This window comes from Podarcis cretensis, assembly GCF_951804945.1.
Source record: "Podarcis cretensis genome assembly, chromosome: 17".
NCBI lineage: Eukaryota > Metazoa > Chordata > Lepidosauria > Squamata > Lacertidae > Podarcis > Podarcis cretensis.
This window is the reverse complement of record NC_137187.1, coordinates 2,762,399-2,790,313: the sequence shown is the minus strand read 5'-3', so window position 1 is coordinate 2,790,313 and position 27,915 is coordinate 2,762,399. Positions and strand designations below refer to the sequence as shown.

At 43.4% G+C, this 27,915-nt stretch overlaps 1 protein-coding gene across 1 annotated transcript in view; it reads left to right on the top strand.

Annotated features, from left to right (window-relative positions):
- The window catches only part of TBX15 (T-box transcription factor 15), a 105,613-nt gene that overhangs the window by 37,337 nt on the left and 40,361 nt on the right, over positions 1-27,915 (top strand). Inside the window, exon 2 of the mRNA XM_079960275.1 lies at positions 13,321-13,534. Coding sequence (XP_079816401.1) covers positions 13,321-13,534 — 214 coding nt within the window. The remainder of the gene's footprint in view (positions 1-13,320; positions 13,535-27,915) is intronic.

The following is a 27,915-nucleotide window of genomic DNA, read 5'->3' as shown; positions in this document are numbered from 1 at the left end:
GCGGCTTAGTCATGCTGGTCACATGACCCAGAAGCTGTACGCCGGCTCCCTCGGCCAATAAAGCGAAATGAGCGCCGCAACCCGAGTTGGTCACGACTGGACCTAATGGTCAGGGGTCCCTTTACCTTTACCTAGACAAATTCATGGGGGATAAGGCTGCCAATGGCTTCTACCCACAATGGATAGGTGCTACCTCCACCTTAGGAGGTAGTATGTCCCTGACCACCACTTGCTGAGAATCGCAAGTAGAAAAAGTGCTGTTGCACTCAGGTCCTTCTTGCAAGCTTCCCATGGGCATTGGCCATTGTAAGAGAAGAAGGCTGGCCTGCTGGCCTATTCTAGCAGACTCTTCTTCTATATTTAAGCCCTCCAGATGTTTGGAATGGCAACTCTCAGCCCCAGCCAGCACAGCCATGCTGGAGGGCACCAGGTTGGGAAGCCTGTAGTAAGGCACGGTGAAAGCTGAAAGGGTAAAAGGGACAGGGGTGGCGCTGTGGTCTAAACCACTGAGCCTCTTGGGCTTGCTGATCGGAAGGTCAGTGGTTCGAATCCCTGCGACAGAGTGAGCTCCTCTTGCTCTGTCCCAGCTCCTGCCAACCTAGCAGTTTGAAAGCACACCAGTGCAAGTAGATAAATAGGTACTGCTCCGGCGGGAAGGTAAATGGCATTTCCGTGTGCTCTGGCTTCCGTCACAGCGTTCTGTTGTGCCAGAAGCGGTTTAGTCATGCTGATTACATGACCCAGAAATCTGTCTGTGGACAAACGGCAGCTTCCTCAGCCTGAAAGCAGAGATGTGTGCCGCACCCCATAGTCACCTTTGACTGGACTTAACCATCCAGGGATCCTTTACCTTTAATAAGGCACAAGCCTCCATCATAGTAAGATGGCCATGGCACCCAATGGACCTTTGCTGTTGGATAGCTGAGCTGTTCCCCTTGGTAATTCCAAGCAGAGACAAACAACTTGGTTCCACCTTGGTCCCAGTTTTAGCATTCATAGCAGTATTAAGTATCCGATAAAGTTGTGGCCAGTTTAATTCCCACACCCACCTCTCGCTGACATTCTGCAGTGCTAGAGCTTGCAGTCATGGCAGCTATACAAATCAAAACAGTGCAGCCAATGGCAAACTGAGGGATACCTTAAGGGACTTCCAGTCGTTTGTGTTGAAATTTTGCCCACTATGTGTTTGATAGCTTGGAATTTTTAAGGGTAGCATATGAAGTTGTTCCAGCTGTAGAAATTTGTAACTGGCTGACTGACCGAACCCAAAGGGTGCTCATCGATGGTTCCTCTTCATCCTGGAGAAGAGTGACTAGTGGGGTGCCACAGGGTTCTGTCTTGGGCCCGGTCTTATTCAACATCTTTATCAACGACTTGGATGATGGACTCAAGGGCATCCTGATCAAATTTGCAGATGACACCAAACTGGGAGGGGTGGCTAACACCCCAGAGGACAGGATCACACTTCAAAACGACCTTGACAGATTAGAGAACTGGGCCAAAACAAACAAGATGAATTTTAACAGGGAGAAATGTAAAGTATTGCACTTGGGCAAAAAAATAAATAAAAATAAAAATAAAAATAAATAAAAAAAGAGGTACAAATGCAAGATGGGTGACACCTGGCTTGAGAGCAGTACATGTGAAAAGGATCTAGGAGTCTTGGTTGACCACAAACTTGACATGAGCCAACAGTGTGACGCGGCAGCTAAAAAAGCCAATGCAATTCTGGGCTGCATCAATAGGAGTATAGCATCTAGATCAAGGGAAGTAATAGTGCCACTGTATTCTGCTCTGGTCAGACCTCACCTGGAGTACTGTGTCCAGTTCTGGGCACCACAGTTCAAGAAGGACACTGACAAACTGGAACGTGTCCAGAGGAGGGCAACCAAAATGGTCAAAGGCCTGGAAACGATACCTTATGAGGAACGGCTAAGGGAGCTGGGCATGTTTAGCCTGGAGAAGAGGAGGTTAAGGGGTGATATGATAGCCATGTTCAAATATATAAAAGGATGTCACATAGAGGAGGGAGAAAGGTTGTTTTCTGCTGCTCCAGAGAAGCGGACACGGAGCAATGGCTCCAAACTACAAGAAAGAAGATTCCACCTAAACATTAGGAAGAACTTCCTGACAGTAAGAGCTGTTCGACAGTGGAATCTGCTGCCAAGGAGTGTGGTGGAGTCTCCTTCTTTGGAGGTCTTTAAGCAGAGGCTTGACAACCATATGTCAGGAGTGCTCTGATGGTGTTTCCTGCTTGGCAGGGAGTTGGACTTGATGGCCCTTGTGGTCTCTTCCAACTCTATGATTCTATGATTCTATGATTCTATGATTCTATGATTCTATGAAATTTACTTGGGGTGTGTGTGTGTGTGTGTGTGTGTGTGTGTGTATGTGTGTGTGTGTTTGAGTTTGATGGCAGTTTCCTTCACCCCACCCTTCTTTTAACTTGCTTGGTTTGAAGAAGGAAGAATCTCCCCTGGGATTTGATTGATATGGATTTGGCAGCTGTAAATTGCTCACAGCGTGCTGCAAAGCCTGTCCTGCGAGGTATGTTCAGTTCCATTGAGATTTCATGGTTGGGGAAAGGAAGCTTTGTAAGAGAACAGAGCAGATGTGTTTTTCAGCTGGCTCACGCCTGTGCCTTTTGCAGCAAGCCTTTTCCTGGACTGCGTTGATCTCCTGGCAAGCTTGTAGAAAAGATGGCTCTGAAGAATCATATTGAGGATGAACTTTTAACTTGGGGTGTGGGTGAGAATCCAGAATGCGACAGAAGTGTTAACGCACGCAGATTCAATGTTAGAAAACTTCCCAACAGTAGTTGCTCAGAACAGTTGTCCAGAATCTCGATACTCCCCTAGGGGCAATTTTTTTATACATATCTTTACAAACACAACATTGTGTCGAACAGTTGAAAGGGAGCTTGTTGTGACTGCAATTTGAAACTCTTCCAAGGCATTGCATTATTTTGCAGAAGGTCATGCAAGGGCATTGTTAATACACTGTTGTGTGTGACATGAGAGAAACAGCTAGATTTGTAAGATGGTAATGTCCCCGTGGTGGGACGCAGGTGGCGCTGTGGGTTAAAGCCTCAGCGCCTAGGACTTGCCGATTGAAAGGTCGGCGGTTCGAATCCCTGCGGCGGGGTGCGCTCCCGCTGCTCGGTCCCAGCGCCTGCCAACCTAGCAGTTCGAAAGCACCTCCGGGTGCAAGTAGATAAATAGGGACCACTTACCAGCGGGAAGGTAAACGGCGTTTCCGTGTGCGGCTCTGGCTCTGGCTCTGGCTCTGGCCAGAGCAGCGATGTCACGCTGGCCACGTGACCCGGAAGTGTCTCTGGACAGCGCTGGCCCCTGGCCTCTTAAGTGAGATGGGCGCACAACCCTAGAGTCTGTCAAGACTGGCCCGTACGGGCAGGGGTACCTTTACCTTTACCTTTAATGTCCCCGTGATGTGAAATGCAACTGTAGGGGCTAATATCTTTGCAAATATAACTTGCAAAGCAACAAACACCAAGTTGTGCTCTGAGTGGGGAGCGCATCCCTTTGTGCTTATGGCATGTGTGTGTGGTGGGAAGGTACTGGTAGTTGAGGTGAATGAGCCTTGTCACAATTGTCTTGTCAGCATGTGAGTTGTGGGTTCAGGCTACAGATGCAACACTTTCAGAGCAACCCACCCCCCTTTAAATTACCCTGGTTGTAGCTGCAATCCTGCTGTGGCAGCAGAGAAAGCTGGACAAATTCAGTGAAGATGAAGGAAGTGTCATGTTTCAAAGCCACTTCCACCCTGCAGAGGAGGCGGGATTGCGGGCGTCACAGCCCCACCACCTGTGCGGAGGCTGGAGCCCAACCCCCGCGCGATTGGGGGAATCCCCGGCTGCATCACCCCCTGGCCAGCCAATCGGCTGGCTTGGGGGGCGTGGCCCGCCTGATTTAAATGCAGGCGCGGCCAAGGATCTCCCTCTATTCTCGTATGAATTTTTCCACTTGGCAAATTGGCACCAGCCACTTGGTTTTCACCTAAGGCAAAGGTAAAGGTACCCCTGCCCGTACGGGCCAGTCTTGACAGACTCTGGGGTTGTGCGCCCATCTCACTTAAGAGCCAGCGCTCTCCGGAGCCACTTCCGGGTCACGTGGCCAGCGTGACATCGCTGCTCTGGCCAGAGCCAGAGCCAGAGCCAGAGCCGCACACGGAAACGCCGTTTATCTTCCCGCTGGTAAGCGGTCCCTATTTATCTACTTGCACCCGGAGGTGCTTTCGAACTGCTAGGTTGGCAGGTCGTAGCAAATCGTCACAACTTTCTTAGTATTGGCGGTTAGGCATTGGTATTGGTATTGTTTTGTAGATGGAAGGGGGGAGGAAGTGCCATTACCTCCTCTGCATATTGAAGGGTAGTCCGATAAAGGATTCCAGGGGGCATGGCCTATGGAGGTGAGGGCCTAAGGCACACCCCCTAGCGGTGACCCCGGAGGAGTTCCTAGTTGATGTGCATCAGCAGGACTCCCCCTACTGGTGGTTAACCCTTCCCAGACTTCAAGCGGACAGGCTGAAGCCGGATAGTCTGTTAGGACCAATGCCTAAGCCAATACTGCTAATCACCTGTAACCAATAAAGTTGTGGCCATATTTAGCCCATTAACCTTAAATAATTGTGTCATGTGTCCACTGGGGGGGGGGGCGCCACTCAATGGTTTGCTCCTTTTTTTAAAGGTCATTTTAATTTTGCTATGTATTATATGCACACAGGTTAAAATAAAGTATGTAGACTTTAAAAAATCAGCTCCAAGCAGTATCTTAACAGTTATACTGTAGGAGCTTCATTGGTTACCAATTTCTTTTGTGGTGCTGGTTTTTACTTGCAAAGCCTTGACTGGCCTGAGCCCAGGATGGCTGAAGGCTCATCGCCTCCCATGTGTAGATCTGTGACATCCAGCTATGGTATGGTACAACTTAAACTGCTTTTTAGCCTGAAGGTTTCCCCAAAAGTGGTGAACAACATCAATATTAATACAAAAGAAACACACAATGAAAGTATGATACATAAAAGACAACAATCAAAACCACATAAAATGGCAGCAGGATTTTCTTTTTCTTTTTTCTAAATCATTTTTCTTTGGTTTTACATATACAAAGTTATACACAAATAAAAAACAAAAAACATATCCATATAAAGAGATTCTTTCGAATCTCCAGACTTACTCCCATCCCCTCCATGGAGTCGCCTTTTAAACATTTATTACTGCGTATTCTTCCATACTCCAATTTTTATATCAAATCATATCATCCATGGTAATTGTTACATCACAAGTGAGATCAAAATCCTGCTAATGTTTCCATCTACTTACAGTGGTCTCCTAAACAACTTGTAAAAATATCCCCATTCTTTTAGTTATTATCCTCTTGATTTCTGAGTTTTCCAGTCAGTTTTGCCATCTCCGCATAGTCCATCAGCGTGGTTTGCCATTCCTCTCTGGTAGGGACTTTGTCTTCTTTCCATCTCTGGGCAAGTAACATCTGGGCGGCTGTTGTTCTGTACATAAAAAGTCTTTTCTGTTCCTTTGGGATGTTGGTACCTGTAATTCCTAATAGAATAGCTTCCGGTTTCTTAACAAAGGTTATTTTAAGCAAAAAAATTTCATTTCATTATATACCATCTCCCAGAATGCTTTTATTACCTTACAAGTCCACCACATATGATGAAAGGTACCTTCTTTTGGCAGCAGGATTTTCAACAGCATGAAAAAAACAGAATGTCCCAAGGAAGGTTCTTCATAGCAGAAGCAGCCTTTTAACACTCTTCCATTTCTGACGTCTAGACTAAATGTGATCCATCTGGAGAAGGAACTGGCAAACCACTCCAGTATTTTGCCAAGAAAACTCCATGGACATAAAAAAGGAGAAGCTTTGGGAAGAAAGTGAGAGTTATGCTCTGCTTCATGGGGTCATGGAGAGTCGAGCACGACTAAGACGACTAAACAACAAATTTCTGATACAGGGGCTGGTTGGATGAGGAAGACTGGTGGGAGCCACTCAGGGAGGGCACAGAAGATGATCCCCTCAGGGAGGGCACAGAAGATGATGGCTTAGAGACTGGATCATGGTGGTGGGACACAGAAGAGCAGTCTGGGGAAGGGGCGAGCTGGGAGGTGCTAGAAGCAGGGGGGTTGAGCAGTCAAGCAGGGTCAAGAGGAGGTGGTCTTCCAGGACAGGGTTAGAGGCTGAGAGTCACAGTGTGAGTGAAGACTGAGACGGAAGTCAGAAGTTGACCCTGCTACACAGTAGCAGGACAATCCCAGTCCTGCTGGCTCTCCTTTCCCTCTGACACTCAAGGAAAGTCCTGAACGTTGCTGAGCAATGGCCCATACAGGCCCAGAGCTTACCCCCTCAATGCAGCCTTTGTACACTTGGGAGGAATCAAAAGAGGACCTAAAAGGTAAAGGTAAAGGTACCCCTGCCCATACGGGCCAGTCTTGACAGACTCTGGGGTTGTGCGTCCATCTCACTCAAGAGGCCAGGGGCCAGCGCTGTCCGGAGACACTTCCGGGTCACGTGGCCAGCGTGACATCGCTGCTCTGGCGAGCCAGAGCCGCACACGGAAACGCCGTTTACCTTCCCGCTGGTAAGCGGTCCCTATTTATCTACTTGCACCCGGAGGTGCTTTTGAACTGCTAGGTTGGCAGGCACTGGGACCGAGCAGCGGGAGCGCACCCCGCCGCAGGGATTCGAACCGCCAACCTTTCGATCGGCAAGCCCTAGGCGCTGAGGCTTTAACCCACAGCGCCACCTGCGTCCCAAAAGAGGACCTATTATGCTGTTATTTTCTGTTAATAAAAAGCTAATTGTGTTCCATGTCTCCCATGCTTCCCTGCCCTGTGCTTGACCTGGGCTCACTTGACAGCTCCTTGACATCTGGCAGAGTTGGAGAACGAGAGGCTCCTGTGCTCTTCTGTATTACTCAAACCTGGCGCATCACTGAGGGACTTGCTTTAAGTACCTGAGTGGAAAAGACTGGCTGGCTAGCACCTGGTGGAGAGACATGCAGCCGCTCCCTCCTTTTGCAGAAGCCAGATCGCCCTCAACCATAGAGCCATTTTCTGTTTTGGTCCTGCATTGATAGGATTCATTCCCACTCAAGATCTTCTAGATTTTCAGATTCTTGAATCATTTACTAAGATTTTTTCTTTTGAGCCAGGCTTTTAGCCTTCATAATTTTGAGAGTTCTGCTGGATTTGCATCATTCTTCCTGCTGTTACGATAATGCTGCTGATTCCATTTGCCTTTTGCTTTGGGCTGTTTTAATGGGGTTTGGTTTTTCTCCTTGTTGGCCATATTATTATCCACTTTGAATGCTCATTTGAGCTGAAAAGCAAAAGATAAATCCTAAAATCAATTAATAAAAAGCCCTTGCCCGAAGGCTGACTATCTAAGCAAAGATGAGATGCAGGAGAGCACAGGAAGGGATAATGGGAAACAGGAAGTAATGGGAAATTAAAGTTGTGTGCAGTTGTAATGCTTTCAGTAGGCTTTCCTCCTTACCATTATGGAACCTTTATAATTGCTGCTGGAAACCGGGAAAGGGAGGGTGGGATTTGGGAATCCAAAGGGTGTTAAAATATAGTTTGTTAAGTTCTTTTTTCTTTTTATAACTTTTGTGATTTTTATGGAATGTGGGGAAATCGTGGAAGGGAAATTTGGGTCGACTTTAAGAAAAAGGTTTAAGATTAAGATAAAATTGGGTTTTTTAAATTAATTAGAAATAAGGCTCTTAAAATTAATTGAGAAATGGAAGAAAGAAGGAAAGGAAAATAACTAGTATGAATAAAGAAATCATTAAACTAAGGTTGAGAAAAATGATAAGAACTTGTTGAGCAGACAACATAAATTGGAATGCAAGAAGGGGAGGGGGGAGGAGGTCGGAGAAATAAGGTGAAAGAAGATAAGGTTCTCTAAATATTTTGTGTTTTTTAATTGTTTTTCTTTTTTGGATACTTTTTGTGTTTTTAAACTTTTGCTTTTTGTTTTGCTATTATATGGAAAATTTCAATAAATATTATATTAAAAATATATATATATAATTGCTGCTGGAATTGTTGGCATCTGTCAAACCATCATAAGAGTGGAAAATAATGACAAGTTGAGGGAAGTTCCCTCATTTCCTTTATGGAAACATTAAGTTGCCAAATGCCAGGCCACAGAATTAATCTTATCTCCATCCTTGTCTTTGGCAGATGATGGAGGTGGAAGCAGGAGAAGCGATCAACCTTCCACAACGTAGTCTCTTCCAAATGCTTTGAACTACAGCTTCCACCAGCCCCAACCAACATGACTGTGCTGGCTGAGGCTGATGGGAACTGTAGTCCAAAAGATCTGGAAGAAACCAGGTTGGTGGAAGGCTGACCTATTGGTAGAGCCAGGGGTTGGTTGATAGGACAGATACCAAAGTGCTGGAGCCAACTTTCAGTTCATCTGTAGGGTTTTTGCTTTTCTTAAGTTTTCACTTATTGATTGAACTGGTTTTTGGCAGCTGTAAATGGCACGCTGCAAAGTCTCTCCGAAGAGATGTCTTGAGTTCCACTGAAGACTTTGAAACCACCCTTCCCCCAAAAGGGACTTTTGGCAAGGGAGAAACACGCTCTGTGCCACTGGACACCTGTTGTGAGGCATATTGCAGTGTGCTCAACATATGTGCCCAGCTGAGGGCTGGCAAAGTGGGAGGGTGGGAAAGGCTCAGTTGACTTCCTATGGGGATTGACATCTGTGTGCATTTAATTCTGTGTGGAGGGCTTGTGCCCTTATTTTGGATGCAGGTTTGCATTGGGAATTCAGTGTAAATTTAACACATGAAGTGCCATGGGCTTTGCCCTAATACTGCACGGGTTCATGCATCTATAGGAGCCCAAAAGTGTTAGAATGCATTATGTAAACATTAGAACAGCCTATATAGAGGGAAATCTATGTCTTTGACCCAACTGACAGAAATAATTTTCTCATGAGAAACAATATTGGAGTCCATTCTTTCTTAGGCAGAGAGGTTGCTTAAAAATCCAGAATAATTAGGTGATGTTTCATCAGCAGAACATTTTCTGTCAAATGACAAAAATATTCATTTTGCCTTCTCGAACCCCATGACTTGAAAACAGCTTTTGATAGCAGTTTTTAAGCAAACAACTGTGTAGTATATTTCAGTCACACCCATGTCTGCCTGTCTCTCATTCAGTCTTCTCTGATCATAGGTTTACTACGGAAAGCTGCTGTTATAAATGAAAACTATTTGATAAATTAGATGTGGCTGAATCATGGCAGTCTTGAGCACATTATAGCTGCGCTGGCATAGTGCCTAAGAGATTAAGCTACAAATGAGGGAATCCCCAGCGGAAACTCCATTCATTCTCCCATGAACTTGTAAGGCTGGCATTAGGCAGGCTATAACCTCTCCGTCTTAGTCTCCATTCACAATAATCCTGACCTACCAGTCTGAGCTATTGCAAAGGTTATGGCCTTATAAGCTATCTGAAGTGTTTTGACAATCCAAACAAGTCAGGTGGGAGGAACAGAAACCCAACAGAATGCAAAAAGAGAGCAACCATTTTCTCAAAAGTCCCAGAGATGGAGGTTTATTGTAGGTTTCTTTCTTCAAATGCAGACTTTGAGTTTCTGAAGCAGGTTCCTTTTGGAGCCAGATGGGCAACATGCAGAGTTTGTGTGATCTGCTTCAGAAAGTCTAGGCTTATGGACTGTGCAGAATTAGACAAGATGACAGGAAGGATTTGAAACCTGCAGGATCAGAGATTCTCAGAGGACTGGAGTAAATATGTGAGCTATCTGAAAAGCAATTGTAATCAACAGATCACGCTAGTAGGATTGCAAGAAGTTTTGTAAGGAGGACTATGTGAAATATCACAGAGGAAAGTATGAAGAGAAGTATTAGTGAACTATTAGTAAAAGCAATAGTGAAATTAATGAAATGCAGATTAAGTGATAAAGGTTGAAAAATCTTCAGATGTGGTTGATGGAAGTCCAAAACATTGAATAAGATGAAAAAATATGTTGTATGTTTTTTGGGGAAAATTTTATGTAAAAATTAATAAAAAATATATTAAAAAAAGAGAAAGAAAGTGTAGGCTTGCTCTTCAGGAAGAAACTTCAGTTCTGACATGTGTTTGTGATGGCCTGGGAATCCGATTCAGAGGCTGAACTGGAGGAATCCCAGCCTGCACAGGAGTCCCCGCCTCCAGGGCCGGCTGAACTGGGGCAGGGCCTTGATTCTGAAGTGCCTGCACCTGTGCCGGATCCTCAGGAGCAGGAACCAGGTGAATCCACTCTGGCTCCAGATGAGTCTCCCCCTGGGCCCAGTAACCCTTCAGCCTCTCCTGAACTGCAGAGGCTCAGGGCAGAGAGGCGAAGGGAACTGGTTTCTCCCAGGAGGAGTGCTCGCCTTAAGGCCAAGAGAGGCGGGTCTCCTGGGGGCCGGGACCGCCCCTGGCCTCAGAGAAGATAAAGGCCAGTCAGCCCAGTCCCAGGTTGCGGGAGCAACGTCGTTGATGAGCTGTTTCGGCCAGCATCCAGTCCTGTTTCCCCCAGAGTTCCTGTCCTTGCCCGGCTTCCCGCTGTGGACCCCACTTCGCCCAAGGAGGACCGTCTGCTGACCCTCAACTCAGGTCCTGGACCTCGCCCCACGGTAACCTCCACCCCCCCCCCCCGGACCAGCACAGTGTTGAGCTACAATAAACATTAACAGGTGTCACTTTTGAGAACTAGCTTCTACCTTTTTGCATTCTTTGTGAAGTATTTTGAATGCTCTATATCAGGCATGTCCAACTCCCAAGAGACTGTGATCTACTCCCAGTATAAAAAAACTGGCCGTGATCTACCCATTGTCTTTGGAGGGGGGAGGAGTGTGCATGGGGTGGGTGGATTGTGTTGTTGAGCTTTTTTGAGGGGAGGACTGCACAGAGGTTTTTTTTTTAGCTTCCCCCCCCATAACTTTTTGTACATGATAACGATCCCGCAATCTACCAGGATCAGCTGGGGATCTACTGGTAGATCGCAATCTACTGGTTGGACATCCCTGCTCTATATAAAAGACAAGTACTATTCTTTGGAAGTAAGGCCTACTCTAATCCTTGGGACATCTTCCTTTTTTTTAAATAAAAAAAATATTTTTTAAAAAATTAAGGTTTATAGAGAAAAATACAAAACTTAATATCTTTCCCCTTTTTAAAAACCAAACCAAGATTTTTATCTAGATACAATAAATACTCAAAAAGGGAGGGAGGGAGGGAGGGAGAGAAAAAATAGAGAAAGAGGAAGAAAGAATGAAGAGTAGAAAAGAGGTTAAAAGAGAAACATAGAAAAATACGATTGGGAAAATAAAGAACTTCCTATTCTTCATTTGTCCACTATATAAAAACAATATTCACTTTCTATAAACAAACATTATCTTCAATCCTCAAATCCATATATCATCATTTCTTTTTCTTTTTCATGCAAAAAGTCTATGTGAGCTTTCCAGTCTTTAACAAATGTTAAAGAAAATTACTTTTCTCTGATTAAACATGTCAATTTCACTTTTGAAAACTAGCTTCTCCTTTTTTGCATTCTTTGTGAAGTGTTTTGAACACTCTATATAAAAGCCAAGTAATATTCTCTAATCCCTGGGACATCTTTCAATTGGTATGAACTGCTTACATTTCCTGCACTTGCCACTCCAATATATTCTGTATGAGAGTCATACATTTTGGTTGCTTGTATTCTTGTTATAGTTACACAGATAATGCTTGTTAGATGGTTTGTTCTCATGTTTTTCAACACGATCAATAGTTAAGTTAATGAAACATATTAGGCATGCAATATGGGATGTGTCATTTCATATTGGTGTCCTTGATAAATCAGATTTTTGTTTAATGTGTACAAATTCTCTAGGCTGGTGCAAAATCATTTCCTTGCACTAGCAATACATTGCTGGAGTTTTCACTTCCTATCTGTGCAAACAACCAATAAAAGGAAAGAAAACTGAATACTGCTTGCCTGTTTTTATTTATAAGTAAAAGGACTGGAGGCTTAACGTTTTACCAAAATGAAAATCCTAGGGAGGGACCAGTGATATTGCTTATATATCCTATATTTATTTATTATACTTGTATACCATCCAATAATACTTTCATGGTGGTTTACAAGTATAGAAACATGTACCTTTCGGTTCACAAGGCAACTCACAATAATAAAAAATGAAACTGCAAGACAAATGTGGAAAAGATCAGATCAAGAAGTAGCAAATAGCACTATAATGGAATCCAATAACATTGTGGAGAGAGAGAGTCACATCATGCCAAATGCTTGGCAAAATGTAACTAGCTCTTATGGCTCACTTGGAAGCCTTAATAGAGGGAAGCAGCTGGGCATCTCTAGAAAAGGGATTTACCAACCAGGGGGCCATGACCAAGAGGGCCCTGTGCTGCCTTCCAGCTCACCAAACCTCAGAAGGCCATGGAAATATTCACAACATGGCCATGGCCTCCACAAACATTCAGTGTTTGCAGAGCAGTTTTTGAAAATGGTTTGGCGCAAGCCATTTCTTTCGTTCAGCCCCATCGTTCTGTTTCCCCCTCCTTTGTTAGCCAGACTTTTATATCCCAAGACCCCTGCAAAAACTTAGGTGTCCCTTGAAATAACAATTACTTTCCCAATAATTCTTCCCATATGTTCGCCATCCTTCCTTCTGCAGCTTTAGTGCAATGTGGTTATTTTCTCAAGGGGAAAAAAAATCATTGTTCCAGAAATTATAATAGAGGAACAAATAACATATATTTGCAAAGAAAGCTCTGCCAAAAAAAACCCAAAACCAAAAGCAACACCCATTATTTCTGAGATACTAAAAAGAAGGAAAACAAGCGTTTTGTCTAAAAATACCTAACTGCAAGAGCAACATATGTGGCAGGACATATGAGTAACCAGAACATTATTTCTCTGGTGTTGAGTGAATTTTCTTTCTTTCTTTTCCTCCCATCTCCAGTTGGAGTGCTCCATTATTGTGCATCCTGAATACATTTCTTGCTATTTATATTTTATATTGTGGGCAATTTCATACAGCTGCTTTAAAACTTAACGAAAATTCCAGATGTCATGTTAGGAACAGAAAACCAGAAACCAGATTGTAAATCACAACAATAGCATGCATATAATAAAAGAGATGCCGTTTCACTCGTCTTTCTTTATTTTATTTTTTCAAAAAATAATCCTTATGCTGACTTTTCTTTATGCCTTCCTTCTGTGGGGAATTTTAGAAACTGATAGTTTGATCTGGTGTGCTCTCTCATTTGTTTAGATTCAGAGCAGAGTACGGGTTCAGACACTGAAGCATTGGCTGAGAGGACATCCTGCTCCTTTGACACACACTCTGACCTCACATCCAGCGGCCCCATCTCTCAACCACCTCCTACCTCATCCATGGAGGAGATCCAGGTGGAATTGCAGTGTGCTGACCTCTGGAAAAGGTTCCATGATATTGGCACAGAAATGATCATCACTAAAGCAGGCAGGTAAGACGAAGGCATCCCCTCAGCACGAGACTCTGAGTTTCAATGTGAAATCGACTTGATGAAATAGAAAGGTTGTCACGGTATCGTCCGTGCTTTGTCACAAACTCATTCCCCAAGACTGACAAGGGTTGAGGCTTGGAACGGGACTTTTCCCTTACCGTAATATCCATGCCTTAGCTTTACATCCATGCTGCTCTGGAGGCAGCCCTGCCTGCCAGTATGTTTCACAACAGAGATACAGTGGAACCTCGGTTTTCGAACGTAATCCGTTCTGGAAGACTGTTTGACTTCCGAAATGTTTGAAAACTGAAAGCGGAAGCCTCAATCAACAGGGAAACTCTAAACCAGGCATAGGAAAACTCGGCCCTCCAGATGTTTTGGGACCACAACTCCCATCATCCCTGACCACTGGTCCTGTTAGCTAGGGATTATGGGAGTTGTAGTCCCAAAAACATCTGAAGGGCCAAGTTTGCCTATGCCTGCTTTAAATGGAAGCCACATCGGACATTCGGGTTCCTAAAAATGTTTGAAAACCGGAGCATTTACTTCCAGGTTTCCAAAATGGAGCTGTTCGAGAACTGAGGTTTGACTGTACGTAGGAAATATGAGCCATCGTTGTACATAAAACCTTTCATATTTCATCTCTTAATCCTAGCTTTGGCCATACCTAAGCAACTGTTGCCGTATGGGTACATGTTTAGGTGTGTATGCATGTATACGTATGTGTATTTTCATTCAGAAGGGTGATCGTTAAAAAGAATAACACATCATAATAATAATTTATTATTATTTTGTATACTGCCCGCCATCTGTAGATCTCAGGGCAGTTCACAGTCTAAAAACACAAGATAAAAACAGAAAATAAGAAGAAGAACAAGAGCAAAACAATAAGCTGCTCCCTCCAAAATATATATTATTAGTACTGGTGCCTTACCACTGGCCAGCATGAAACCTTTAGTGCTGATTTTAAAGCATTTCCAATGGTAATCTATATATGCAAATACCAAAAAATTCACGACATTTGGAAGCTTGTAGAACTTCAGCGTTAAAATAATATTATTAATACATCCATTAAAAGCAATTGGGTGATGATACCCTCAGAGGCACCCAATGGTCTGCTATCTTCTAAACTGGCATTGCATATTTCAGCCAGTTCCCATTTTAATTCCAATTAATTTTCATTTTTGCGAATAATCAGCACCTTGGACAGAGAAAGGACTCACCAGGCTGTAATAGTGTTCAGTCACTTAACATGAAGGAAAGTTGGGGGGAAGAGATTCAGCCTCTTTCCCTCCAATGTTTGATTTCGGTTATCTTTTTTCTTTGTTCTCCTTTAATTCCCTGAATTTCATAAGAGGAACCAAGTGTAAGATATGTTTGTGGCCTGTATTATGGTCCACGTGACACTGAGCTATTGCTCCAGATGAACCCAATGGGTTTGGAGAAGTTTCAACAATCCACATCTTAGAAGCCAGTTCTTACCTGTCTCAAGGCTCTTCTTTTCCCCATGAGTACAGGTAATAATCTAGCGTTTGTCATTTGTTTTAGACCATACATGGTTCCTAATTACACAGATCACTGGAAACAAACAATGGATGTTTGGCAGCCACTGTTCTCATGTTTACGGAATCATATCACATTCAGTGAGGAAATACTCCTTCAACTCAGTTGTAGGTTTGCAAATAGGCTTTAAGAGGTGACTCTGTGCCTGTTTGCTGGCAGAGGGGTATATGCAGTATATATGGGATATGCAGATGCTTCAAGCTATCTGAAATATACATTTAAATCAGCACCATTCCACTCAGGGCAGTTTGTTAAGGGTGCTGTGAGCTGTTAGGACACTCCCTATTCCATCCTAGAGCTACAATCCCTAGAGTGGTTTAACAGTCAATCCCTTTCCCCAGGGAACTTCTCAATTGTGCTTTTAAAAAAGATGTTGGTTTTTTTAAACAGCACGAAAAATAACACCTAAAAATACAAACACCTATATAAGCAATGGGAATGGAAAAGAACAAAACGTGATTCTATATATTTCTCTAGGAAGCCTATATGCAGGACATCAGGTTCTTAACTTGTTGTGTAAAGAAGTAACCACTTTGAGGTTTGTTTGACTTTTTTACAATCAAGGGATATATAACTTTTATGAAATCGGTAAATACAGTATGTACTGGGCAGGGTCTCTTTTAAAATGAAATTGAGCATCAGTGGCTCAGTGAAGCAAAAAAAGTATCTTCTGGTTAAATATAAAGATGAATTAGTATGATCTAGAGAGAGATAATTTCCCTCCTCCCTCTCTTACCCCAAATAAATTGACTGACGGTACATTCAGGACATTTCTCAGCCACACAGGTTTGTTGTGAAGATGGAACAAGAGAGGACAGAGGCTGACATTATACCACCACTCTGAGCTCATGGCAGAAATGGTAGAACAGAAACGTCATGGTGTGACTTTAAGCTTAGGGAATTCGTTGCAGCGTTTTGGTCTGGCTTTAAAACCTTCACCTCCTGGTCCAATGAGTGTGATCTACACATAAAAGCAAGCTGTTGCACAGGTGTGCAATGGATGTGGGTGTTGGGAGTGCATCTGAATGCAGTTTCATGATGCTCATCCAGGTTCCGTTGAATTAGCTGAATGAAACTTTGAGTGTGTCTACACATCGCTCTATTGAGTTGCTAGTTGTTGCACAAGACCTATCCACCCAAGACTTGGGGACCTCCTGATGTTTCCATATAAGAAGCAGGCTGTGTTATTGTTGAATGGTGATTTGGGAGTGTGTTATAGTGGCTGCTGTTCTTTTAATTATGATTAAGAATTCCAATTTAGGGATTTTAATGTCCTTTCCTGTTTGTCGTTGGGATATTGTTGTACGTTGTTGTTTTGTTACTCTGGTTTTCTTTTTTTCTAATGAAGAGTAGTCTCTAAATGAGATGAGATATATAGAATACTTGAGTACAGGTAGGGTTGTATGAGGCCCTACTATTTTAAACTCTTTTAACTGCATAGTTGTGCTGTGTTCCTTGCTGCTAGTCTGGAATGTAATGGCGTTTGTGTGTGCCGGGAGCAAAGCCATTGTGCTTTTGCATGGAACTTGCACAGTTGTTTCTGTAGACTGCTCACACTGGCTGCATGGAGGTTACCCTGTCTTAGCCTGAAAATCTTAACCAATTGACATCTATGGCAAATCTCCCATGACTTCACTTAGGTCAGGTGTTTTTTTTTTACTGGTTTCCCATCCTTTGAACTCTGATTGCAGCTGGCTCCGTTCTCCCCTCAGAAATCTGTACTGCAGTGCTTAAAAGTCTCTTGGGATTCTGTAGAGTGGTGATCCCAGGCTCCAGGACCAGCTGGCTCCTAGCAGCCGCTTTTGCTGTCCCACGCCTGATGCTTTCTGCATCCACAAAACTCTTTGGCATCTCACCCACTTTCAGGCAAGGCGGGCCTGATGGATTTGTAGGACTTCGTATCTCTTGCTGCTTTGTAGACACAGGTCTCTGAGCAGGGGAGCTGCTCCTGCGCAGGAAGAGAGGAAATCGGTACCCAAGACTCCATTATGCTTACATGCCATTTCTGTTTCTTATTTCTCGGATAAAACATCCATGTGAAATGAACTATTGGAGTCAGGGCCGGATTTAGGTTTGATGACATGCTAAGCAACTGAAGGTAATGGGACCCTTTATATGTCCAGCTGTTCATTGTCAACAACAAATTGTCGCTATTTTTTGTGTTGGATATATGCTACATGGTAATTTATGGAACTAATAGGTATCTAAAGCCATTTGCACATAACAAATAGGAGCCTACACAACACAAAACACTGTTGCCGTATGTAGGTTTTATTTTATTTGTTTTTTTATCTTTTATTTTGGAAATGTTCATCCAGGTTTTTCCCCTGTAATTTTTTGGGGGGCCCTATAGCTTGTTTACTCAGGACGCGGGTGGCGTTGTGGATAAAACCTCAGTGCCTAGGGCTTGCCAATCGCATGGTCGGCGGTTCGAATCCCCGCGGCAGGGTGAGCTCCCGTCTTTCAGTCCCAGCTCCTGCCCACCTAGCAGTTCGAAAGCACCCCTAAGTGCAAGTAGATAAATAGGTACCGCTTTATAGCGGGAAGGTAAACGGCGTTTCCGTGTGCTGCGCTGGTGCTGGCTCACCAGATGCAGCTTCGTCACGCTGGCCACGTGACCCGGAAGTGTCTCCGGACAGCACTGGCCCCCGGCCTCTTAAGTGAGATGGGCGCACAACCCTAGAGTCGGACACGACTGGCCCGTACGGGCAGGGGTACCTTTACCTTTATAGCTTGTTTAGCTTATACATAAATCCAGCACTGATTGGAGTGCTCATTTTGGCAAAACAAATTTCATGAAAACCTCCCAGCCCCAGCAAAATGCATCCAAGGAACCCCTCACACTGTTGGAGGCCAGTGGAGAAACACTTGTGCACCATCCTGGCACAGGTAATATCAGGGATGCAGGTGGCGCTGTGGTCTAAACCACTGAGCCTCTGGGCTTGCCGATTGGAAGGTCGGCAGTTCGAATCCCCACGACGGGGTGAGCTCCTGTTGCTCGGTCCCAGCACCTGCCAACCTAGCAATTCGAAAGCACGTCAAAGTGCAAGTAGATAAATAGGTACCGCTCCAGCAGGAGGCAAACGGCGTTTCCATGCGCTCTGGTTTCCGTTACGGTGTCCCATTGCGCCAGAAGCAGTTTAGTCATGCTGGCCACATGACCCGGAAAGCTGTCTCCGGACAAATGCTGGCTCCCTCGGCTTGAAAGTGAGATGAGCACTGCAACCCCATAGTCGTCTTTGACTGGACTTAACTTTCCAGGGGTCCTTTACCTTTTACCTTTTAAAATCAGGGAATGTTAGGGGCTAACACCACTGAGGACCTGCTGAAGTGTCCACCCCAAACCTGGGCAGCAGTTGCATCTTCCACCAGTTCCCTTGTGCCCCTCGAATTCGACTGGACTTAACCGTCCAGGGTTTCTTCACCTTTACCTTTGACCTAGGTAGTCTGAGTCTGAAGTCAGCAAACAATTCTTCTCCCATGAAGGAGCCTTTGAGCCATTCCTTGACACATTGAGCTACCTGTAGGCAGGCATCCAATGCAGTTACAGTTGCCCCACTGCAAGGATATTGGACAGTTGTAAAAGGTTCAGAAAAGGGCCACCAACATTATTAAGGGGGCTGGAACAACTCCTCTATGAGAAAAGGTTACAATGCCCTGGGCTTTTCAGTTTATATAAAGGGCAAGATTGTTCACATCACTGTGTATAGAGAAAATGGGTAGAGATAAAAACACCCTGGAGCTAAGGGTGGGAAGTTAACTTCTAAGGATATATTAAATTGGAAATTTATTTTAATTTTAGAATTGTTAATCTGATATTTGCTAAATTTGTTAATCTGTTTATTATTATTTGTTAAAGAAAACTTAATAAAAATTAATTGGCAAAGAGAGAGAGAGAGAGAAAGAAAAAGTGAATAGAGAGAATTTTTTCTCCCTCTTGCTTAATTCTTTTTTTAAAAAATAAATTTTTATTAGATTTTCCACAGTGATAACACAAACCACAAAGCAAAATGATACACAAAAACAGGAAAAAAGGGGGAAAAGGGGGGGGAAGGGGGGGACAATAAACAGATAAACAATAACAACAAACTTAATTCTTCACAAATCCAACCTTTGAAACATCTTGGTTGACTTCCTCAGATCTCTCCCTCCGAGTTTCCTTGTAATTAAAGGTAACAGCTTTCCAATATCATTATTAAACTAAAACAATTTCCAATTATAGTCCATCTTATTCACTTTTCTTAACATTCTAAATCCCATTTATTTAATTATAACTTAATTTAATCCTAGGCCTATGTGTTTCTTTCATGTAATTTCTAATTGTTTATATTACAATATTTATTCAAATAGTCCTTGAATTTCCTCCAGTCCTCTTGAAACTCCTTTCTGGTTGCGGATTCTTCCAGTCAGGTCAGCTAGCTCCGAAAAGTCCATCATCTTCCCTCTTGCTTAATTCTAGCAGTTGGTCATTCAATAAAGCTGAATGTTGAGACATTGAGGAGAGACAAAATGAAGCGCTTCTTCACAACAGGTCATGGTTAAGATATGGAAATCGTTGCCGCAAGATATAGTTATGTCTACCAAGTTGGCCAGCTTCAAAAGGCACATTAATGGAGAATAAAGCTATCAGTGCCATGATGTCTATATACAGTGGTACCTCGCAAGACGAATGCCTTGTAAGACGAAAAATTCGCAAGACGAAAGAGTTTTTCATTTTTTGAGTTGCTTCGCAAGACGAATTTCCCTATGGGCTTGCTTCGCAAGACGAAAACGTCTTGCAAGTTTGTTTCCTTTGTCTTGCAAGTTTGTTTCCTTTTTCTTAAAACCGTGCATTTAGGGGGTGCAGTTGCGACTTGACTTCGAGGAGCAACTCATAGCACGCGGTGTGGTAGCCTTTTTTGAGGTTTTTGAAGACTTTGGTGATTTTTGAAGCTTTTCCAAAATCCGTGCTTCGCAAGACGAAAAAATCGCAAGACGAAAAAACTCACAGAACGAATTAATTTCGTCTTGCGAGGTACCACTGTATTACAATGCTGGGGAATTTTCAGCTGGGCTGCCTCTCATGGCTGAGACCTGTCTGACTCTGCCACCTTCAGTCTTGCTTCACCTTGTCTATTAGGGCTACTTCTGGATCAGGCCCCGGAAACCTGATACATCCTTTAGCTGTTCCCCAGCCTTCTCTCTCCAATTAGGGAGACCTTGGCAGTAAATTGCAACTTCCTGTACCCATTTGACTTGGCAGGTTTAACAAGCCGGTGTGGTGGAAATGAGGCAAGGCCCCCAAGCCACTCCATAGTAATTTATCTTGCCTAAAGACTGTGTCCGGCTATGAAGCTAACCTCATCAAATAGACAAATCCTCTCCCTCAATATGGGGTTTTGGAAGGGTTCCTCTCTCCCCCCCCCCCGACAGTTTTATGCTCTTAGCTTTAACTACCCAGAGCCTTTCTGGCAAAAGCAAGATTTCCTTGTGCTCCTGCGAAGGTTGCATAAAAAGCAAGTAAGCTGCAAATGCCGCCAGATACCTCATGCTTAAAAAATGCAGACTTTAAGGTGATGAAATGGAAGAAGCGACAGCTAGGTGGAGCAATAGATCACAAATGTTCCACGGACAATTCCTCCTGTGCCATTCTGAACTGGTTTGGAAAGAACTTTTCCACAGTGCTTATTTCCAACCCACAACCAACCATTTTTAGCCGATTTTTAAAGAGCCCAATAGAAAAGACTATTGTGATCAATAGAATGGGAAGAAATTATGGTGCTGGAGGAGACTCTTGAGAGTCCCATGGACTGCAAGAAGATCAAACCTCTCCATCCTTAAGGAAATCAGCCCTGAGTGCTCACTGGAAGGACAGATCCTGAAGCTGAGGCTCGAATACTTTGGCCACCTCATGAGAAGAGAAGACTCCCTGGAAAAGACCCTGATGTTGGGGAAATGGAGGGCACAAGGAGAAGGAGACGACAGAGGACGAGATGGTTGGATAGTGTTCTCGAAACTACCAGCATGAGTTTGACCAAACTGCGGCAGGCAGTGGAAGACAGGAGTGCCTGGTGTGCTCTGGTCCAGGGGGTCACAAAGAGGCGGACACGACTAAACGACTAAATAACAACAACAACAAATTGGGATCAATGACATCATAACATATCATTATGTCCTTTAATCATGTCCTTTAAAACTAGTACTGCACAACATTGGGGGGGCAGGGGTCTATACCCTTGGTGCAAAAGAGATTTGGAGTGTGGCAAACTTTTTCCTGAACCCCACTCAAATGGTTTGTTGATGACGGAAAGAAGATTCCACCTAAACATTAGGTGGAAAGAAGATTCCCCCTAAGCATTAGGAAGAACTTCCTGACAGTAAGAGCTGTTCGACAGTGGAATTTGCTGCCAAGGAGTGTGGTGGAGTCTCCTTCTTTGGAGGTCTTTAAGCCGAGGCTTGACAACCATATGTCAGGAGTGCTCTGATGGTGTTTCCTGCTTGGCAGGGGGTTGGACTCGATGGCCCTTGTGGTCTCTTCCAACTCTATGATTCTATGATTCTATGATTCTATGACGGCGTTTTGCATCTGTTCCCTGTTATTTGCTGTCCCAGTCAGCTATGGCTTCAGTGCGTTGGAAACCACCAGCCATCTTCCCTCTTTAAAAACTGAGGTCAGGCGTGCCAACTTTAATGAAATATTTTTTTGAGGGGGCAAGTAAGCCACACCCCCATAATTGATCACGTGATGTGGCTCACACACACTATTTGAATGGCAATGCCCATCAATTTTTGGGCTCCCCGGCCCCCTCAAATATTTTAGGGGGGGGCCAAGGGACTTTGGCCCCTAGGAATTTGCTCCCATGATTGAGGTTCTCATGTAGCCAGTTAGATTTACCTAGGTGCTGGGACCATAGAAGGCAAACAAAGCTTTTGAGGTTACTGTCCATAATCTTTGTCCCCAGGCCCTAGTCAAAGTCAACTGGCTATATGAAAACGTTGCTGTTTTTAGGATGAATGAGATATAAATCATTGGCACCAAAGAGCTGAATCAGGCTGTAAATGAACTAAGAAAGGGATGAGAGGAGGGTATGCATTGCCAAGAAGATGGGAGAAACAGCTATTGGGGTAAAGGTGGCATTGGGAGGTGACTATAACCCCCCCCCCCCATAAATATAACTCCTGCACATATCTCCCAAGGTTTAGTTTAATACAAGTAAAAAAAAAATTGATGTTGTTTGTGGGAACATTCACATCATTATTTTTTTTTAAAAAATATATTTTTAATTAAAGATTTCTTAGTTTACAGAAATATGTGCATTGTCTCTTTTTCAAGTTGTGTTTTCTACAGATCAGTTACATAATGCTTCTATTTTTCTGCTTAGTTGTATGTGTGGGGTTTTGTGTCAGCGTCACTTGTATGAGTTTCTCTTTCTATTCGCTTGTTATATTTCCTTGGTGGTGAGTGTTAAATTGTGGGTGAACATATCAAATGACACAGCGATTCTTCAAACAGCTCTTGTTTATTCACAGGCCAGAACAGAACTGAACTGAAGGGTTAGCCAGCCTGCTTATAGAGCTCCACTAGAACGCAACAGTAACCATTTTCTGTAACTATCCAATCGCTGAACATCACTTTCAATCCCTTATTTGCATATGTGGACCTGAGTGAAAACTATCTACAGTATCCCCCTGCTGGCCCAGGGTCTGAACTTCAGTACATAACAGTGAGAGAGGTTGGGGGTGGCCTAGGGTGTGGTTGGTTGTCTTTGGTTGGCTGTAGTGAGATTTGTTTATGTGTCGGAGTGTGTGAGAGGGTGGGTTTTTGGGTCAGGTTAGCCATATTGATTTGTATGCTGGCGGATTCTTATTGTTATCTTGTTGGGCTTTGTGTGTGATAAAGGGGAACCATACTGGGGGTGAAGGCATCTTCTTCTATTTGTCCCCATGTCAGCTTCAGTTTATTGGTTAGTTTTTTCTAGTGAGACTGTTTCCCATACTATTTGATACCATTGGTCCATGTTTAGTCCTGACAGGTCTCTCCAGTGTCTGGCTATTATGCTTCTAGCTGCTGAGAGTAGGTTGGTTATGAACTCTTTATAATGTGAGTGGGCATTATTCTCTTGGAAGATGTTAAATAGGACCAGTTCTGGGGTGACTTCTAAGACTTGTTTAGTTATTTTGTTTCTTTCTTGTATGACTGATGTCCAGAAGAGTTGGATTTTGGGACATTCCCACCACATGTGGAGGTATGTGCCTATGTAAATGCATCTTCTCCAGCATTTTGGTGAGGCTCCTGGGCATATCAGCGCTAATTTCTGAGGTGTTAGGTACCATCTGTAAGTGAGTTTCAGGGTGAGTTCTTTTCTTTTAGCTGAGATGGATTTAAAGTGGGGTTTGGACCACATTCTAATCCATTGGGTGGGGTTAATTTCATAGCCTATGTCATCCTCCCCCCCTTTTTTTTGATTACGTCGATGGGGTTTGTGGGATTTTGGAACAGTATTTTGTATATTGTGCATATCACCCCCTTGACATGTCCCTTTGTGGTTAGGAGGAAGTTTATGAAGGTTATCAAGGGCCTAGTTGCTGCTGATTTTACTACTGGATTGTTTAAGAAGGCATGTAATTGGTGGTGTGTTAGCCAGGGCATTTGGATGTCCCCTAGCTTGTCTTGTATTTCTTTTTTTCTTTTTTTCTTTGCATTTTCAAAAACAGGAACAGAAAGCATACTCTACCCCCCCGTCCCACTTACAACTTCGTAGCAAATACAGCATGTATACATATACTACATGACTCCCACTCTTGTCCTGGTTCCTTTGCTTTTCTACTACTCTGTGTAATCCACATCTTTTTAATCATCCAATTTGTTATCTATTAAAAACTCTATCTGTTTCAACTGCTGGATTTACTCAAGACCTGCTAAGCTATGTATTTGTTTATACTGGTTCTTAAAATATTCAATAAAAATTATCTATTCCTCCTTGTATTACTTATCTTTGTTTTCTCTTATCCTGTTTGTCAGACCAGCCAGTTCAGCATATTCAAACATTTTACACTGCCATTCTTCCTTAGTGGGTATTATATTTGCTCTCCAGCTTTGTGCCAATAAGGTTCTAGCTGCGGTGGCGGTGTTTCGGGGTAAGTTTTTTAAAGTATCTTTTTAAATTCATTATATATAATTTCCCAATATTTCTTAATTACTTTACAGGACCACCACATGTGGAAAAAGGATCCCCCATTTTCATTGCACTTCCAACATATACCTTTTTCTTTTTCAGACATTTTCACCAATCTGGTGGGTGTTAAATACCATCTGTGGGTCATTTTCATCATATTTTCTTTTATCGCATAACATGCTGTGAAATTCATATTTCTTTTCCACAACTTTCCCCATAATTCATAATCAATATTGTGACCTACATCTTGTGCCCACTTAATCATGCTTGATTTCACAAATTCCTCTTTAGTTTCCCACTCCAACAGCAATATGAACATTTTTATGCTACTTTTATATTTGTATCTAATAAGTCTTTGAGACTTTCGTCCTGCAAAGCCATTTCCCCTATCTATCTTAAAGAATTCATTAATCTGACGTACCTGTAGCCAATCCGTAACCAGATTTCTTAATTCCTTGAGATTTCTCAGTCTTGGTTCCTGTCCTATAAAATCTAAAATTTCACTGTATGTTAACCGCTGCTTATCCATATTTGTTCTTCTCCTGGTCATAGCTTCCATTGTCAGTTTGGTTTTGCCATCTAGTATCCCTTTAGTGAAAAAGAATCTGCCTCTCTTGTCTTTTAGCACTGTTGTGGCTTTGAAATTCATGTCTCTACTGTGTATTATAGCTGCTCCGTGAACCGTTCCAGCGTCAGGTGCAAACCATTGTTGACTGAAGCTGGGTTTGCTCAGGAGTTTGCTTCCTTTAGGTGAATTGTGTATTTCTTGTAGGAAGGCAATGTGTGGTTTCATGGGCCTTAGAAAGCACTGCAAATAACAAGGCCAGTGGAAGTGATGGTATTCCAGCTGAACTATTTAAAATTTTAAAAGATGATGCTGTTAAGGTGCTACACTCAATATGCCAGCAAGTTTGGAAAACTCAGCAGTGGCCAGAAGATTGGAGAAGATCAGTCTACATCCCAATCCCAAAGAAGGGCAGTGCCAAAGAATGCTCCAACTATCGCACAATTGCACTAATTTCTCACGCTAGCAAGGTTATGCTTAAAATTCTACAAGGAAGGCTCAAGCAGTATGTGGACCGAGAACTCCCAGAAGTGCAAGCTGGATTTAGAAGAGGCAGAGGAACCAGAGACCAAATTGCAAACATGCGCTGGATTATGGAGAAAGCTAGAGAGTTCCAGAAAGACATTTACTTCTGCTTCATTGACTATGCAAAAGCCTTTGACTGTGTCGACCATGGCAAACTATGGCAAGTTCTTAAAGAAATGGGAGTGCCTGATCACCTCATCTGTCTCCTGAGAAATCTCTATGTGGGACAAGAAGCTACAGTTAGAACTGGTTATGGAACAACTGATTGGTTCAAAATTGGGAAAGGAGTACGACAAGGCTGCATTTTGTCTCCCTGCTTATTTAACTTATATGCAGAATTCATCATGCAAAAGGCTGGGCTGGATGAATCCCTAGCCGGAATTAAGATTGCCGGAAGAAATATCAACAACCTCAGATATGCAGATGACACAACCTTGATGGCAGAAAGTGAGGAGGAATTAAAGAACCTTTTATTGAGGGTGAAAGAGGAGAGTGCAAAATATGGTCTGAAGCTCAACATCAAAAAAACGAAGATCATGGCTACTGGTCCCATCACCTCCTGGCAAATAGAAGGGGAAGAAATGGAGGCAGTGAGAGATTTTACTTTCTTGGGCTCCATGATCACTGCAGATGGTGACAGCAGCCACGAAATTAAAAGACACCTGCTTCTTGGGAGAAGGGCAATGACAGGCCTAGACAGCATCTTGAGAAGTAGAGACATCACCTTGCCAACAAAGGTCCGTATAGTTAAAGCTATGGTTTTCCCAGTAGTGATGTATGGAAGTGAGAGCTGGACCATAAAGAAGGCTGATCGCCGAAGAATTGATGCTTTTGAATTATGGTGCTGGAGGAGACTCTTGAGAGTCCCATGGACTGCAAGAAGATCAAACCTCTCCATTCTGAAGGAAATCAGCCCTGAGTGCTCACTGGAAGGACAGATTGTGAAGCTGAGGCTCCAGTACTTTGGCCACCTCATGAGAAGAGAAGACTCCCTGGAGAAGACCCTGATGTTGGGAAAGATGGAGGGCACAAGGAGAAGGGGGCGACAGAGGACGAGATGATTGGATAGTGTTTTCGAGGTTACCAGCATGAGTCTGACCAAGCTGCGGGAGGCAGTGGAAGACAGGAGTGCCTGGCGTTCTCTGGTCCATGGGGTCACGAAGAGTCGGACACGACTAAACGACTAAACAACAACAACAAATATACGAGGTGATGCATTTTCTTTTGATAGGGTTTCCCAACCCAACCCCCTCACGTTTAGTGTAATTGCTTTTAAGCAAGCCATTCTGCTTGTCTACTTTATAGGATGATTCCCTACCAACCGGTCAGGGTTGTCCTGTGTCTCTCACCTTATATTGTCTATCCAACCTATTTGGTTGTGTTGGCATAAAGTGTGATGGGTGGGAGAAGAGGGGGATTAGATTAGATTTGGGTTAAAGAGTGGGGGATAGATTACAGAAAGTAGCCTATATGTAGTTATATAAGTGTTTGCTTGGGGTTATTTGGACCATCTGGCTTCCAACCCGTTGGTCCTGGGTCTCAGCTGGCATGGAGGGCCTTGTTTAAGAACAGGACATCCTGCCTGTCATTTGTGATAGGGAAATGGTCAGTGAGATGGTGTTAAGTGCCTTTGTGACTCTTGTGTTGGGTATAAGGTTTATAAGCAATGTTGTCAGTGTTGTTAAACAACATTATTGGTTGTTGGAGTGTCGGGGTAGGGATATGGGTATTGGCATGCTCTGGCGCCACCATTGTGGTGGTTGTGTGTCAGATTTTAGCCTGTTTATTGATTGCTTTATTGAGGTTGGGGATATTGTTTTAGTTGGTATGGGTTTCTTTCTTTGCTTTTAATTTCCTTTCACCTACTGATTTTGTTTGTTGCCTTTGTGTGGTGAAGGAAGAGACGGAGAGGTTGGTGGGAGAATTCACATCATTTTAATTCTTTTTGTTCAGTATTAGAAATAACTATTGTGAACACACTGAGGGAAATAAGGTTACTGGTTTACCTTCTATGAGTGTTCATTTACCTTGTTGCTCTGATGTATGGCTGTGAGGTTGTTCATATGACCCAAGATAGCCCAAGATAGAAGCATGTTGACCAAATGTTGGTAAGAACACAAGAGGTTTGCTGCATTTGGGCCCAATGTCCATTGAATCCAATATTAATGTTTCCAACTATAGTCCTTGGGGATGCCTATAAGCAAGGTGTAAATGCAATACATGGTTTTGTCCTGAGTAGCTGTTATTTGGTGGTAGAATGCATCTGAATATGGAGGTTCCATCTAGCTAGCATGAGAATGCTGGCTAAGAGTCAAGGCCGTAGTTGAAACCTCACCTCAGCTAGAAAGTCACCAGGTGGCCTCAAGTAAGCTGCCATTTTCCTCTTTAGTCCCTCTCCCAATTTACAGCACAGATATATAAATAGTGCAGTGAGGATTCCTGAGGTAATCTTTGTAAAGCACACTAAATGCTATATAAATAGGAAGTATTTTCCCCTCTTATTATGTTTGAGCGGAAGGCATTGCGGCCACCACTGAAAATCATTTCTTGCTTCTGTTACATAACGACACTGA